The following is a 17,535-nucleotide window of genomic DNA, read 5'->3' as shown; positions in this document are numbered from 1 at the left end:
TGTTACACGGATCACTACAATGTCACCCTCTCCAAGGGTATACTTCAGGAAGGAAGATTGGCATCAAGTATTTATGTCATCTGTAAAATTAAATTAAGCAGAATGTATTGACAATATGCTATAAAAAGATTTTTAAATTTTTTATCTGAATTCTTGTTTGGAATATGAGTGGATTTTCTAAGAGCCTGACTTCTTTCTACATTACTTGTATATTTGGTTTGCTCCTGTTTTCAATGAAAATTCCAGAAAAAGTAGTATATAAGCCACAGTGAAAGTGTTGCAATTATAGCACTGTTTTTAAGTCCAAAGATATGACATAGTAGGCAGTCACTGAATAAACATGACCTACTTTGAGGTGTGAGAACACACTGAAATGTTTTATTGCAGCTTATAATGTTTTCTTAAAGGAAAATTTCAAATCCATGCACATTAGAGGCCTTCTTCCAGCTTCTCAAGATTGTTGAGAGCAGTATTCAGAAACCACATGTGAAGTGTTTCAAATGTCCAATTCTGATTTCTCTTTGCAAAGTGATTCCGTTTCATGTCTCTAGATAATATTTAGTATTTTTAGAATCCTTTTAGTATACATGGAGCTTTACTGAGGACATAAGAAAAGGTTGATGTGAGAGACTGTAACTATTCTCCATTCTACTATTTATAAAAGCTTCATAAACAGTAAAGGGCCTGACTACTATCAAGACAATAGAATAGTAATACAGCATGAAAATTGTTCTGAAGTTTCAGATTTGGATATTCATATTACTGGTGTTAAGAAACACTTAAGCTCCTTTAAGCTCCTTTATAGAAAGCTTCAAAGTACAACTCCTTGAACATGTTTTGCCTTGCTGGACACCATTGGCTCATGCCTATTATCCTAGCTATTCAGAAGGCTGAGATCTGAGGATCCCAGTTCATAGCCAGCTTGGGAAGACAAATCTGAGAGGCTTTTATCTCCAATTAACCAGAACAAATCTGGAAATAGTAGTGTGGCTTAAGTGGTAGAACACCAGCCTTGATCAAAGAAACCAAGTGAAAGCACAAGGTCCAAAGTTCAACACTCAGTACTGTTACAAAAAAATATTAATAAAATAGTAAAACAAAACATTTTGACCCTCCTCAGGTTTCACTCATCCTGCCTCACTGCTAGCTCCTCAAGAATTCTTCACCCTGAAATAATAATTGTCTTCTGCCTAGATAGCATAGTCACTGAAGTAAAACTGTTCACTCCAATTATCCACCAAAAAGTTGAAAATGTAGCTGTGCTTCAAGTGGTAGAGCACTACCTTCATTGAAAAAGCTAAAGGACAGTGCCCAGGCCCTGAGATCAACCCCAAGTACTGGCACAATTATATATAAATGGGGTCTTATTTTCTCATTTCTTTATTCTTGATGTAGAAAAACCATGTGCCTTGTTTTGTTCTGTTGGAAAGGAACAGCCTGTTCTCCTATCAGAAAAAGTGATGGATGGAACTTCTTGTGGATACCTGGGATTAGATATATGTGCAAATGGCAGGTGCCAGGTAAGATATTTCAAAAGGAATCTCATGTACAGAGAAAATAATGAGACTATTGAAAAGCTTTGTAGTATGGTTGAAAGATTTAGATTAAGGTTCAAAAGGTGTATTTGTGGTCCTTATTTGACCTTGAGCTAGTCTGATCTATTTTGAAACTCCATTTCTTCACTTGTATGATAAAAGTTTTGAGCTAAGTAACTCAGAAAATCCATCCATAATTGAGATAATCAGAGATTTTGATTGTTTATCACCAATGTAAAGTTGTAACACCTTTATGTCAAAACATTTCAAACCCAAAACTTAGACACTCTAGGTTCTCAAGTGAAGCACGACACTATAGAAGCAGTCTTATTAATCATATTGAACTATTTGTCAACACACATGAATCAACTGACTTAAATGCATGATCAGTTTCTTATAACACTGAAATGTTTCACTTGCTTTTCTCTTAATTTCTGAGTATGTTTTATTTTATTTTCTCTTTTTAATTTCTGAGTATGAGGTGCTCTTCCTTATCTATCTTTAGAAAAATAGATAATTTGTTAAAGTGAGTATGAAGAGCAGAGGGGAAATGTTCTTAGAATTTGCTCATCATATTTGAGATGCTGTATTGGGTTGGCTTCTTCCACAGTTGTATATACAAGAAGTTTAATACCAAGTTTCCTACAATGATCACATGGGAAGGAGAGGGCAGGGCATCAGGGGAAAATGAACCTATAGCTCTAAAAATTGGGTGGGTATTCCCAGTTGTTACCTTTTATAGTGAGAAGAGGGAGACAGAGACAGACACACGGAGAGAGATAGGAGACAGAGAGAGATAGGAGACAGAGAGAGAGAGAGAGAGAGAGAGAGAGAGAGAGAGAGAGAGAGAGAGAGACTCCTCCATATGCATAGGCAGGCACTGATACCAGGGCTTAAAAATTCAGGGCATGTTCTGCATCTTGTCTATACAATTTTCTTTGGGGAAGGGAAGGGAAAAAACAAAATGCTTAAATAGGGACACAGGTTGACCCATTGTAACAATGATGTGCAAGATACTATGTTGAAAATGCACTTTACAACTTCAGCTGTGGGGAGTGAGGGAGGAATTGGGAAGGTGGGGAGGGAAGGGATGATAGGGGAAAAACAAAGAGGGGATAGGTAACAATGCTAGATAGAAATGTACTCATTACCTTACTCATGTAACTGTCACCCCTCTGTACAGTATCTTATGCTTGTTCACAGCTGGTGCTCTACCACTTGAGCCATACTTGCAGTCCAGGTATTTTTGTTGAGTAATAGGAGATAGAGTTTTTGCCTAGACGGGCTTTGAATCAAGATCGTCAGATTTCAACATCTTCAGTAGCTATGATTAGAGGCATGATCCTCAACACCCAGCATAAATTGAGACCTTTTAGCCCTCATATTTACTAGTGTTTTGATACCCATTTCCTCAGGAAAGGAATATGCATAAGTTCTGACATACCTTCCAGAAGATAGAGAGAAATAAATCTATTAGTAGTGAAAGAATCAGCAGAGAGGAACAGCAGTGAATTCATGACAGCCATCAGGAAATTCTATTCTTAGGCAAGTCACTCTATAATATATATGGGTGAATCAACTAATCTGTAAAATGGTGTTGTTAGATCAATAGTAATTAACGTATACTATATAATCCCTTGAGAAGTGGACAGAAATTTTCCCCTATGAGAAATACACATATAAAAACACATGTGTGCCAAAATTTGAAATGAAGTGCAAACTACAGATAGATAAGCAACCAGAAAGCCATAAGTATTCTGGATCATTTGGAATATCATGTAACTTAAATACTTTCATAGCTCCAATATTCTCGATATTTGCTAGCTTGCTAATAAAGTTTTAAAGCTTTGAATCATGCAGTGCCAATAGCATAAGAAATGGTATTATGATTATATATTAATTTCCTTTATTTTTTAGCAGATTAGGACAGTCACTTGAAATGTAATTTTTAGTTACCTATGTCATAAAAATTAAAAAACCATAGATATTTAGCCTATGTATAATTTGTTTTACTATAGTATAGTATATTTTACTATCGTTCATCATACACAAATCTCACAGACTAGTATATATCTAAAATGAATATATTTTTCCAAAAATGATTTAAATTGTGAATACCAAATGTAATACCTTAAGCTGTTATGATTTTCACATATATTTGTGCTGTATAAGCTAGGTTGTTTACAGGTTTCCTGATGAGGCATTAAAATCGTAGCAACAAATCTGTATGCAGTCTTTCCTGACACTTGAGATTATAGATTAGAGTTCTCTGAAATGGATTGTGACTTTTCTTAAGACTATGACTTTGTAACTGAAATGCTTCATTTAACATAATTAAAAGCATTTCTATTTCTCACACAGCCCTCTGTAAACTGGATTTTTGTTTTCTTTATCACAAAATGTAGAACACCAAACCTAAATATAGAACTGTAAACTTGGAGAATGAAGAGAGTTGAGAACAGCTTTCTGAGGATGTCTGTTTGGCTTTGAATTTTCTGTTCCTAAAAGTGTAAGGAGGGCATTTCTGGTATGCCAGAAGTGTTTCAGTCACTGGTCATTTGTGAAATGGCATTGGCTTTTCTAACTCTTTCATCCTCACATTTTGGATTTATGTAAGAAAATTTGGGTGATATGGAAAATTAAAATTACCAATAAAAATACACAACCCTCAATTCTAAAATATGTGAACTATAGTAAGTTGTCTAACTCTTTTGCTTTAGGTTCACAGATAATATCTGGTTATGATTATCATAGTTACAGAGTTGGGGGAAGAACTTAAGAAACTAACCACTATATTTCTGTTACTACTTTCCAAAAAGTAAGTTGCATTTAGTTTAGTTAGATTTACTTTAATCTCTAGTAACACTACCAATAAAAGAAAAAGAAAACACATTTAAAGGTCTAAGGTCCTTTTTCACATATGGAGAAATGTTTCTACTTCATGTTAAACTCTTAAAGTTTTACATGATTCCAATTTAGTGTTCACTTCATTTTAACATGTCCTGTGTCGCCTTATTTTTTTTTATCCAAAGATAAACTGGGACTGTCTGATCATTTTTCTATCACTTCCCTATCCCTGTATCAGTATAGGCATTTTTGCATAAAGGAAGGGGTGCTGTAATGTGGAGGTGTCATGTGATTCTCACTTTCTCAGAATGGCATCCTACTGCTGTACTTTATTTGCATACCTAACCACACCACCACCACCACTAGTATTTGTTTCTGATTTACTTAACACTTAGGAGTTAGAATAATTGGAACTTATCATAAATGAATATTAAGCTCTCTAAATCTTTTTGTTTGCTTAGAACCATTCATATTCCTACTGGTTATTTCTGACAGATCAATATAAATAATTTATTCTATGTGTATATGCAACTTGGATAAAACAATCATAGTATCTAAATGACTATCAGTGGATGGCAAAAATATATACTAAAGAAGAATAAGTGCATTCAACCTTAAAAGATTCCTAGTGACTGACTGAAATCTTCTGGCAACATATACAAATTAACTCCTTTGCTGGGTATAATGATTCATGCCTATAATTCTAGCTACCAGGAGGCTGAGATGTGGAGGCTTGAAACTAGCCCTGGCAGAAAAGTCCATGAGACTCATCTCCACTTAACTGCCAAAAAGATGGAAGTGGAGCGGCCATTCAAGTGATATAATTTCAACTTCTGGCAAAAAAACCCTAAGGGACAACACCCAGACTCTGAGTTCAAGCACCAGTTCCTGCACTAATGAGAGAGAGGGAGAGAGAGAGAGAGAGAGAGAGAGAGAGAGAGAGAGAGAGAGAGAGAGAGAGAGAGAGAGAGAGAGAGAGAGAGAGAGAGAGAGAGAGAGAAATAGAGAAGAAAAATTACAGAAAAAAAGTAAGAAAGTAAAGAGAGAGAAAGGGGAAGGAAAGAAAGGAGGTAGAAAGGAAGGAAGGAGAGGGAGGATGGGCTGAAAGGAAAGAAAAGACAGAATGAAAAAGAAAAAAGAGAAAAAGTGAACTCCTCAACTATTTTATATTCATTTATTTATATTCCTTGTTTGGTGAAGAACTCTTAAATTTGTGTTGGATACCAAAGAAGGTGGAATGAAAAAGTCTGTTTGTAGTAGAGTTCAGTTAATATTTAATACTTGGCACTAGATTTACAATCTCTTCACACATAAAGCCACTTACATGGTGCCCTCTAGAATATAATTAAGCCAATTATGTTATATTAGCTATAAAAATGCTATTCTTTAGGATTTAGTACATTTCTTTTTTCTTGATACTATTTTTCTCCCAATTACTTTAGGTTATCATTTAGTGCTTACTTTAAGCATTACTTTTGTCACTAACCTGTAGTTTGTTCATTTTATGTATTCTAATATCTGAAGGAATTTGCCCCATAGAACCCAGCACATTTGCTTACCTATAAAATATGTCTGGTTTGTGGACATTAGGTCAATATGAAAATAGTAGTTACAAAAACAAAAGAGTATTTTGATTTACAATTTCCATTTTTTTTTTCCTACAGAAAGTTGGTTGTGATGGATTATTAGGGTCCCTCGCAAGGGAGGACCACTGTGGAGTGTGCAATGGTGATGGAAAGTCTTGCAGGATTATTAAAGGGGATTTTAATCACACCAGAGGAGCAGGTAATTATTCTTTGTTGTTCATAATTAATGACCCCTATTGTCTTTGGAGGACAAGGAATACAATGAAATTGACTTGGAGATCACTCATGCTTTGTTGAGGACATTTTTAGTGGGTATTGAATGATTTACAAACAATCTATGGGACTGAAGACAGAAATATGAAGTCATCTGTTCTGAATTTAGTAAGTTAGAGTGCCACAGGAATACTCTTAATTTGCATTGGCTCATATTAGCAGGTTTTGAAAGACCTTGTCCTATAATGCAAAGCATGTCATTTTTTCTTCTTTCCTTTTTTTGTGTGTAAGCTGGTCCTGGGGATTGAACTCAGGGCCTGGACACTATCGCTGAGCTTCTTTTTTCTGCCGAAGTTAACACTTTATCACTTGAGCTACAACTTCTGGCTTTTGGGTGGTTAAATGGAGATTAGCGTCTCACAAACTTTCCTGGCTGGGCTAGCTTTAAATGATGACCCTCAGATCGCAGCTTCCTGAGTTGTAAGGATTCCAAATGTAAGCCACCAGTGCTTGGCTCCATTTTCTTTTTTTCATTTTTCTTTCTTTTGACACTTTCTTTAATTTTTTTATTATAAAGATACTATACAGAGAGATTACAGCTACATGGGCAAGGTAATGAGTCCATTTCCTATGGAGCATTGTTATACCCTCCTTTATTTTTCCCCTACAATCCCTTTCCTCCCCACCTCCCCACCTCCTTCCTCTTCTCTCCTACCCGCCCACGCTGCAAAGTTGTAAAGTTTTTCAACATACTGTCTTGTACATCTCATTGTTACAATGGATCATCCTGTACCCTTATTTCAGCATTTTGTTATTTCCCTTCCCCTCCTCAAATTAGAAAAATGTATATACAAGATGCAGGATACCAGAATCAAATATAGTGACAACATTGGTTGTACCATGGGAGAAGAACATAAAAAAGAAACAAAAAAATTACATAATACATTATAAATACATTAAAAAGAACGGCAACAAAGATAAAAACCCCTTGTGTCCCTATCATGGAGTTCATTTTGCTTAGCATCATGTTATATGGTCATATGTACATACCTTTTGAACTCTTCTAGTTCTAGACATGTACTAGTTACTGCAAATAAGGGAAACCATGGGACCTATGTTCTTTTGAGTCTGGCTTACTTCACTTAACATTTTTTCCAAGTTTTTCCATTGTATATAAATACCACATTTTCTTGATCCATTCATCTACTGAGGGGCATCTTGTTTGGTTCCATATCTTAGTTATGGTGAACAATGCTGTGATAAACGTAGTTGTGCTGGTAACTTTATTATAGCCTTGTTTGTGGTCCTTTGGGTAAATGCCCAAAAGTGGGATTGCTGGGTCATAGGGAAGCTCTAAGTGGAGTATTTTGAGGAACCTCCATACTGCTTTCCAAAGTAGTTGAACAAGTTTACACTCCCACCAAAAATACAGTAGTGTTCCCTTTTGGCCACATCCCCTCCAGCACCTGTTGTTATTAGAGTTCTTGCTGTGTCATGCAATCCCATTTGTCCAATCTTTCTTTGATTTGTTGTGTTTCTGGGTCTTTAGTAAGAAAAGTTCAGCCTGTGCCAAGGAGACCTAGAGTTCACCCTGTTCCTCCTATAATGTTTTCAGGGTGTCTGCTTTGACTACAAGGTCTTTGATCCATTTGGAGTTGATTCTGGTGCAGGGTGATATATGGGAATCTAGCTTTAGTTTTCTATAGTTGTTTAACCAGTTTTTCCAGCACCATTTTCTGAAAAGGATGTCTTTCTTCCATTCTAATTTTTTAGCTCCTTTGTCAAAGATTAGGTGGCTATAGGTCGGTGGGTTCATTTCTAGGTCTTCAGTTCTATTCCACTGCTCCTGAGGTCTGTTCTTGTGCCAGTACCAAACTGTTTTGATTACTATGGCTTTGTAGTAGAGTTTGAAGTTTGGTATTGATATTCCTCCAGCACTGTTCTTTGTGCCAAGGATTGTTTTTGCTATTTGGGTTCTTTTATTGTTCCATAGAATTTCTGGATTGTTTCTTCTACTTCACTGAAGAATGAGGTTGGGATATTGATAAGTATCACATTGAATTTCTAGATAACCTTTGGAAGTATTGCCATATTCATGATGTTAATCGTTTCCATCCAGGACCATGGGAGGTTTTTCTACTTCCTTAGTGCTGCTTTAATTTCTTTTTCAGGATTTTAACGTTTTCATCATAGATATCCTTCACTTCTTTTGTTAACTTAACTCCTAGGTATTTTATTTTTTGTGGAGCTATTACAAAAAGAGTTGCTTTCCTGATTCAGCCATGCACACTTCTCATTATTGACGTACAGATAAGTCATTGATTTTGTCCGTTAGTTTTGTATCTTGTTACTTTGCCAAAGTTTCCAATCAGTTCAAGTTTTTTAAATACAAGATCATGTTATCTGCAAAGGGGGAGAATTTTACTTCATCTTTCCCTATTTGGATCCCCTTTATGTTTGCATCTTGTATTATTGTTCTAGCTAGGCATTCTAATACTAAATTGAAGAGAAGTAGAGAGGTTAGACATCCTTGTCTCATTCCTGAATTTAGATGAAATGGCTTTAGCTTTTCACCATTAAGTTAATGCTGGCTGTAGATTTGTCATACACAGTCTTTATCATATTGAGGAATGTTCCATGAATTCCTAGTTTTTCCACAGCTTTTATCATAAAGGGGTGTTGGATCTTGTCAAAGCTTTTTCTACATCTATTAAGATAATCATGTGGTTCTTATCGGTGCTCTTGTTGATGTGATATTACATGATTTCCATATATTGAACCAGATTTGCATCCCTGAAAAGAGTCCTGTTTCATTATGGTGTATGATTTTTTTGATGAGTTCTTGAATTCAAATGGCCAAAATTTTGTTGAGAAGTTTTGCATCAATGTTCATCGATGAAATGGGTCTATAGTTCTCTTTCTTTGATGAGTCCCTACCTGGTTTTGGGATGAGGATTATGATGGCTGCATAGAAGGAGTTTGGTAGTGAACTTTCGCTTTCAATTTCCCTGAAGTGTTGGAGGAGTATTGGTGTGAGTTCTGCTTTGAAGGCCTTGTAGAATTCTGCTGTAAATCTATCTGGTCCTGGGCTTTTCTTGAGGTCTCGTATTGCTGTTTCTCTTTCGATGCTTGATATGGGTCTGTTACATTGGTTTAATTCATCATGATTTAGTTTTGACATGTCAATATTTGCTAGAAATTTTTCCATTTCTTCCAGATTCTCAAACTTATTAGCATAAAAGTTTGAAAAGTATTCCCTTATAATGTTCTGAATCTTGGTTGTTTCTGTGGTGATGTTACCATTCTCATCTCTGAGTTTGTTTATATGGATGTGTTTTCTTTTTCTAATAAGATCTGCTAAGGGTCTGTCAATTTTGTTAATTTTTTTCAAAGAACCAACTGTTTGTTTTGTTGATTCTATGGTGTTTTTGGACTCTAACTCATTTAATTATGATTTAATTTTAATTATTTGTTTCTATCTACTGGATTGGAGTTTAGTTCGTTGCTCATTTTTAAGGAGCTTCCAGTACCTTGTTAAATGTTGGTTTCAATCTCTCCAATTTGTTGATGTAGGAACTCAGAGCTATAAACTTGTCTCTGACTACTGCCTTTTCTGTGTCCAAGAGGAGCTGGTAATTTATGTGTTCATTTTTGTTAAATATCATGAACATTTGAAATTCCTTTCTAAACTCTTCTATGACCCACTGGTTGTTCAACACAGTATGTTGTTCATCCTCCATGTGTTACAGGATTTTCTTTGGTGGGTTTTGGTGTTGAGTTCTCATTTTATTCCCTTGTCATCTGAGAGAATGGAGGGCATAACTTCAATGTTTCTGAATTTGGACAAGTTTGCTTTGTGACCTAAACTGTGGTCTATTTTGGAAAATGTTCCATGTGCTGCTGAGAAGAACTTGTATCCTGATGCTGCTGGGTGAAATATTCGATAGATGTCTTTAAGTCTAGTTGATCTATGTCTGAGGTTTCTCTGTTGAGCTTTTGCTAGGCTGACATATCCAGTGGGGATTGTGTTGTGTTAAAGTCCCCAACACTTAATATCTTTAGATCTATGTGTGATTTTAGGGAAATATTGTTTCTTGGATAAATTTGGGTGCTCTGTTATTTGGTGAATAGATATTTAGAATTGTAATATCCTCCTGAAGGAGAAATCCCTTAATTAATATGTAATGACATTCTTTATCTCTTCTTCCTAATTTTAATTTGAAGCTATTTTTTCTGATAGTAAGATTGTAACTCCTTCCTGTTTATGGGGCTGTTTGCTTGGTAGATTTTATTCCAGCCTTTCACTTTCATTATGTTTGCTTTTGTGAGCAAGGTGTGTCTCTTGACGGCAGCAGATAGAAGGATCTTGCTTTTTGATCCAGCTAGTCGATGTCACTTAATTGGAGAGTTAAATCCATTGATATTGAGAGTTAGGACTGAGAGGTGTTTGGTAGTTCCAAATCGGTATTAATCTTCGGTTAGCCTCATCATACTTGCAATATTCCTCTATTAAACTTTGGTTAGCCTCATCATGCTCACACATTTCCCTATCATACTCACAGTGAGACCTTTGCAGGCTTTCAAACTTTTTATTCAGCATGTTTACCAGTAGAGTTTGTAGAGCATTTTGTAAACTCTCCTCTGGGTTATTCATTGACTGCTCTTTTGCCTGATTGTCATCAGAGGGAATTGAAATACCTGGACTTGCCATTTTTCTTGTGTTTCTGCTTGTTCTGCCCATTTGGCTATGATAGCCAAACTGAGGCTGAGTTGTAACACTATTTTAAGGCAAGCATCAACCAGAGCCCTGTAGTTACACAGATTGTTTCATCCAGTCAAAATGGGTACAGATACAATCTACTTCAACAACAAACAGCTCAGTATCAATGGACTAAGAAAAATCAAGGAAGGGGTCAGCAGAACAAGAAATTAATAGTTTTGGGGAGAATTGTAAGAAGAAAATAAGATTGGAGGAATGCAGGGAGGGAAAGTAAGAGAGCGATTCGGAAAAATGGGAGGGATAGCACAAAAGGAGAAGAGAGATAAAGAAAAAGATAATATAAAAATTTTTAAAAATTATGAAATACTTAAAAATTATATAAGTATAAAGAAAGTTCTACAATTAATGGAATTAAGGCTGCAACGTCTTCTTCCCGGGCCTGAGTTACACTTGCTGCTCTTGCTGGGTCTGTGTCAGCATCAAAGATGGGTTTTTTTCCTGGTGGTGGGGTGGGGCTACCTTCCCATCTCTGCTCCATGAGGAAGAAGTGAGTGTGTACTCACAGTTTTCCTTCGGTTTCCAAGCAGTCCACATCCTTGGTCTGCAACTGTCTGTGGCCAGCTGAAGGAAGATTTAGGCTTCTTGTCAGTTCTTGCTGGCAGTGTAGAATCTGCTCACGTACCACCCTTGGCGCCTTTGTCCCAGGCTCTCTGTCAATATGTCAGCCAGGGGCAGCAGCCGCTGTCGTGGCTGCTGCCACCTCCAACCAAGGATGCTTGACCCTGTGTCCTTAACTAAGCTGCCTAAATTTTTCCTCTCTGGCCATGATAACACACTTGGTGTATCTCCCTAGCTTTAGATTTTCCACTGGAATAGATTTTCCACTGGTTTCTATGGGAGAGCTTGCTTAGCCCCCAGCATCTCTTTGCCATCTTCCTCCGACCCCCTTGGCTCCATTTTCTTATTTTTATTTCTAAAATTTAAGGAAGCAAATATTTGGAAACAGAATATCTAAAATGATACAGCATGATGGAAACCAAAATCAGGCAGGGGGATTCAGAAAATTTCAAAAACAAGCAATGACTATTATAACAAGAATTATTCTCTCTTTTTACTTTTAATATATTTTCATTATTGTTAGTTGTACAAAGGGGTTGCCATTCAACCAGCAGTTTATGAATATTATGCATCTTGAACAATGTCATGTCTTTCACCATTCTCCCCAATACTCCAAAAACATTCCTTTCCTCAATTTTCTAAATTTTGTGGGATACACAATGAATTTTATGACTATATTGGATAGGGGATATGAGCGTGGATGACTATGAGTAACATGTAGTGTGAACTTCAGCAGATTCACAAGACAGCTACAGCTACAACTAATGGCCCACCAATATGCTTTATATGCTGAAGCAAACCTTGTCCATGGTTTCATGAACCTCTTTCCTGGACATGTATCTATTGCATCATCACTTACAACTATTCACCATCACTTATGTGTTTTCATTGCATGTATTAGCATTTTGCTATTTGTGTGTGTGTGTTTGGGCTAATACTGGGGGGTTGAACTCAGAGCCTTGAGATTTCACTTGCCTATTTTACTTGTGGCTGTCACTCTACCACTTGCACTACACTTTCAGTTCTACTTTTTTGCTGGTTAATTGGTGATAAAAGTCTCTTGGATTTTTATGCTCAGGCTAGCTCTGAACTGTAATGCTTAGATCTCAGCTCCCAGGTAGCTAGGATTGTAGAGTACTAATACATTTTCCTATTTTTAAACTGTTTGCTTGCTTAAAAAATATTTAAAACCCTGATAACTAAAATACACAGTTACAATGCAATGAACACCCATCTGTGTTTTAGTAATTAAGAAAACTGAGTTTGTTATACATGGAGTACTTTAAAAAGAAATTGAGACACTAGGCTCAGCAGAATAAAAGATAAGTGAGATTAAGAATTTACCACCCAAAACAACAAAGACCTAGACTAAAACCCAAATATAAATCTCAGTCTCTGAAGTTGTGTAAAACGTGCAGTCCATTGGCACTTATTCAGAAAGACACACTTAGTTGAAACATGTACTCAACTAAAAGTGTAATTCTAATAGCCACTGTGATAAGAGAGCTTTTTTTTTATTTAAATGTAGAAGTACAAATGAAATCTGAGAGGCAGAAGAAGCATAAAGATAAAAATTTGAAGAGTATTTTGCATAGTTAATATAAGCATGTAAACAGTTTAGTGGGGAATATAATATATATATTGAACACTGACATCTTTATTTTATTTTTTTTGGTTTTTTTAAAATTTCTCTAGGGCTGGGAATGTGACTGGTAGAGTGCTTGCCTACCATGCATTAAGCCTTGGGTTCAATTCCTCAGTACCATATTGACAGAAAAGGCCAGAAGTGGTGGTGTGGCTCAAGTGGTAGAGCGCTAGCCTTGAGTAAAATAAGCTCAGGGACAGTGCCCAGGCCCTGAGTTTAAGCCCCAGGACTGGCAAGAAAAAAAAATCTCTATTGTTATTTTAAAGATGTTATACAGAGAGGTTACAGTTTCTTTTTGATCGTTGTGACCCCTTCCCTGGCTCTCTCCCAGTTTTTCCCTCTGGTCCCCACACACAAGTTGTATAATTCCTTTTCAACATAGTGTCTACTGAGTATTACTATGGCATTTGTTCACCTTTTGTACCAGCATTTCTGTGCCCTCCTTGCCCTCCCAAAGACAGAAAAATGAACTAAAATGACAAAAACATGAACAAATAAAAAAAGACTCTCTTATTTCCACTTCCTGGAGTTCATTTAGATAAATATTATTTTATATGATCAGATGCACATAGCTATTGAGCCTGTGATCCTGTCCTAAGAATATCCTCCCTTGGTCTCATTCTGTGTAATGTATATTAAAAATAAGTACACCGACATCTTTATCTTAATTGTAATAACACTTGAGTTTCCCGTTGCAATGCAAAACCCGGAAGAGAATGAAGATCAGGAGGATCTCATTTGGCCATCCTGGGCATAAAGTTAATGAAATTCCTTCTCAACAATAAAGCAGAAACCAATGGTACATCACTTTAATCCCAACTACATGGGAAATGTATATAATAGGATGGTGGTCTAAGACAAAAATCGATGAGATGCAATCTGTAAAATAATGTGGTAAAAGTCAAACAACAACAACAAAAGATGTAGGAGAGGGACATGAAGTGGGATAGTACAAGTGGTTGAGGGCCTGCCTAGCAAATTCAAGGCTTTGAGTTGAAATTCTACTACTCCCCCCCCCCCCAATTCAGTTGTTTTACCTTCTGGCTGCAGTTATGTGGATACATGTTTTCTCTGTGGTGTTTATTGAACTTCCTTTATTTTATTTTATTCCACTTTAAAATCTACTTTGGATTTAGTGTCCATGGGTTATGTTGAGGGATTTTGTTACTAGAAAAATATGTGAGGCACCTAAGATATTAGGAACCTCAGAACTGGTGATGTCTTTTTTTTTTCTCACAACTCTTCCACATTGCTCCCAAGAAAGAATTCTTTGGCTTTAAATCAAATGTTCCACAGTGTGTTGACCCTGTCTGTGCAGCCTCACTTTACATCAAGGTCCCCTTCTTTCTTTAAGTTGTAGTAAAACGATTTTTTACAATTGCTCAATCTGGCCATGCCTCTCGTAGTACCTCATTTTGAAAATGAGGGCCTATCCACTTTCTCTTAGCTTTACTGGGTGAATTCCTGGATACCATGTAGTTCATCTGTTCTCTTCTGTTGCAGAGTGATCCCTGAACAAACTTTGCTTCATATCCCTTATGGCCACATCATAGATGATGACCACACTTGTGTACACATGGTGTACCTCTGATCACAGTGACAACTTTATATTTCATTCCCCACTAAATTTTTGAGTACAATAAAAAAGCATCAACACCATTTTTTTTCAATTACCAGCTTTGTGTGACTCTTCTACTATCTGTTAATTAAATTTTTCATGAATCATTTCATCATTTAGGACTTCAAAAAGAAAGTTGCTCGAGTCATTAATTCTATAATGGGCTCCATGTTCTTTTGGCTGTAGGAATGTTATATTCATTTATCTTGAGACTATCTTTTCCCTATAGTTATGAACTTCCTAGAATTTCTTGAAGGATTTGCAGGCTTTTTAGAGGCAGTTGGTCATGCCCACTGCATGTTGCTACATGTTATATACAGACAAATGTGGCTGGTTTTCAATTCCTGTGTTCTGTTTAGATTTTTGTTGGAGCTAGGACATAAACTTGAGAAGTTCTCTTGTATCTAAGTTACATCTATTATATATTTAATATAACATGCTTAGCCAAACAAAAATTTCTCAGAGGACTAAAAAGTAAACTATATTTGGGCAATTAAGAAACTATATAGTTATAGTACCTACCAAGAAGAAAGTATGGATCAAATGTGTTTTTCTTGGTAAAGTCTACTTTGTTAAATGGAAAAGAAAATCCAATAAATCATGCAAAAATTAAGAAAAGTGAGGGAAGAGCTGGATTGAGAGGGATAGGTAAGAATGTTGAAAGGGGTGATAATGATCATGACACATTGTATTTGAAAACTGCTCTTTTGGATAACACTTTCTATAACTAAAGATCATAAAACTATTTTTTAAAAATGCATTATGTTAGGAAGATGTGTTCTGACAGCGCTTGGTTGATTGTTACAGAAGTCATGGAGACACAAGCTCACCAATTCCATTATTTAAGATAATAGTGGTATGTCACAGTAGGAAGTGAATAGTGGAATCAGAGCTGAGTTCAAATCTTAGTGGAGATAATTACTGATGTTTAGTTTTTAAAATATATTTTTTCCATTGGGCACCAATGGCTCGCACCTATAATCCTAGCTGTTCAGGTGACCAAATCTGAGGATTATGACTTGATGCCAGCCTGGATAGGACAGTCCATGAGACTCTTATCTTCAATTAGGGCCCACAAAAAAAATGGAAGAAAGAAAAAGCTGAAAATGGAGCTGTGTCTCAAGTGGTAGAGTACCTGCCTTGAGAAACAAAAGCTCAGGGATCACTCCCTGAGTTCAAGCTGTAGGACCAGCAAAGAAAAAAAAACAACAACATATTTTTCTTTTTTTATCTTTTTTTTTTGGGAGGGGGCCTGAACTCTGGGTCTGGGCGCTGTCCCTCAGCTCTTCAGCTCAAGGTTAGCGCTCTACCACTTGAGCCATAGCGCCACTTCCGGCTTTTTTCTTTTTGCTTATGTGGTGCTGAGGAATCAAACCCAGGGCCTCAGGCATGCAAGGCAAGCACTCTACCACTGAGCCACCTTCCCAGCCCCCCAACATATTTTTCTTTGCCATTACTTTCACATGTTAAATGAGAAATATGATATAGGTTAGTAAATACCTCTTGTTTAAAAAGCTTAGAATAAAAATATTTCAGATTTCAGAGTTTTATGGGGTATTATTTTGGGGGGCGGTATATTTGAATAGAGTTTACCAACTCAGTATCCTCAATTTGAAAATCTAACGCCATAATTTCATATGAGGTATTGTGACCTGTATGGTATCATTATAGTTAAATAGAATAATTTATATAATGTAATGGTTTTACTGAATGGTGTGGTGTATTTGTTAAAGTAGCATTTATTCATTATTAGTACCAAGAACATTGTTACTAGTTTTAAAGATGGCTTATTCAGAATAATATATCTGAGTGTAAAATAAGAAGCTTTGTGCAAGACAAACTTATGTGTTTTATAAAACATGAAGTTGTGACAATGGTGTCATGGCCTTCTTGTTCCAACTTCTAAGCTAGCCAATAGCCACTCTTCTGTTTTTTAAAATGTACATTCTCAATTGTGCTAAATAGTTTTGCTATAAAATATCTAACCTCCAGCCAATGGTTTTCTCTCTTCACATGTCTGGGTACAATATTTTCTCCATCTTATCCATTTTTTAGACAGTCTAACCTTCTTGTCCTATAAACTATCCCAACCATATAGTATAGAATTGGTCAAGATATAACATAAAGATTGATAGGTGTATTGCTGTAATATACAATACAGTTTTAAGCCTCTGTGAATCTTAAATGAGAATATTCACATACTATCTCTGCTTTGTCCTAGCTGCTCTTTTTTCTTACCATGCTGATATTTGATATTTTCTCCAAACACATCACTGAATGTATTTGCTCAAAGATTGGCAGTCACCTTCTGAATGCAATACATTTCTCTATTACAATTAAATAAGCAGTTGACCCCAATATCAAATGAAAGCAAATCTCCCTTTCTTATGAATATGTCTTTTTAGTCCTATATTCTTACCCAGCTTCTGTCTTGTCCTTAGAAGTCTATGACTATCACAAAGTTCATATTCTTGATTTCTTTCTCATTTTCTCCATAGCTATTTTAACTCATGATTTAAGTTACTGTAGGGAAATTTTTCAAAAGCTCATGGATATCCTGACCTTTCTCTAGAGTTCTAGGTGTTTTAGAAGTCTTAATATATGTATATATATAATATATATATATAGTTAACAAGTTCCTTATCAAATTAGTAACTTCAAATGGATAAATTTATTCTCCTAAGAATGTATTTAAACTCTGCTTAGCAGGGACACCCTGTTAACACTTTCCCACTCCATTTTTCTAACAGTCT

The 17,535-nt window shown here is 36.0% G+C and overlaps 1 protein-coding gene across 1 annotated transcript in view; it reads left to right on the top strand.

The window, feature by feature from the left end:
* Adamts19 (ADAM metallopeptidase with thrombospondin type 1 motif 19) overlaps positions 1–17,535 on the top strand; it is a 251,702-nt gene that overhangs the window by 160,232 nt on the left and 73,935 nt on the right. The window contains exons 14-15 of the mRNA XM_070036428.1: positions 1,396–1,520; positions 6,047–6,167. Of these exons, the coding sequence (XP_069892529.1) occupies positions 1,396–1,520; positions 6,047–6,167 (246 nt within the window). The remainder of the gene's footprint in view (positions 1–1,395; positions 1,521–6,046; positions 6,168–17,535) is intronic.

This window comes from Dipodomys merriami, unplaced genomic scaffold, assembly GCF_024711535.1.
Source record: "Dipodomys merriami isolate MVZ:Mamm:240054 unplaced genomic scaffold, mDipMer1.0.p SCAF_27, whole genome shotgun sequence".
Classification (NCBI taxonomy): Eukaryota; Metazoa; Chordata; class Mammalia; order Rodentia; family Heteromyidae; genus Dipodomys; species Dipodomys merriami.
This window is presented reverse-complemented; position numbering and strand designations above follow the sequence as displayed.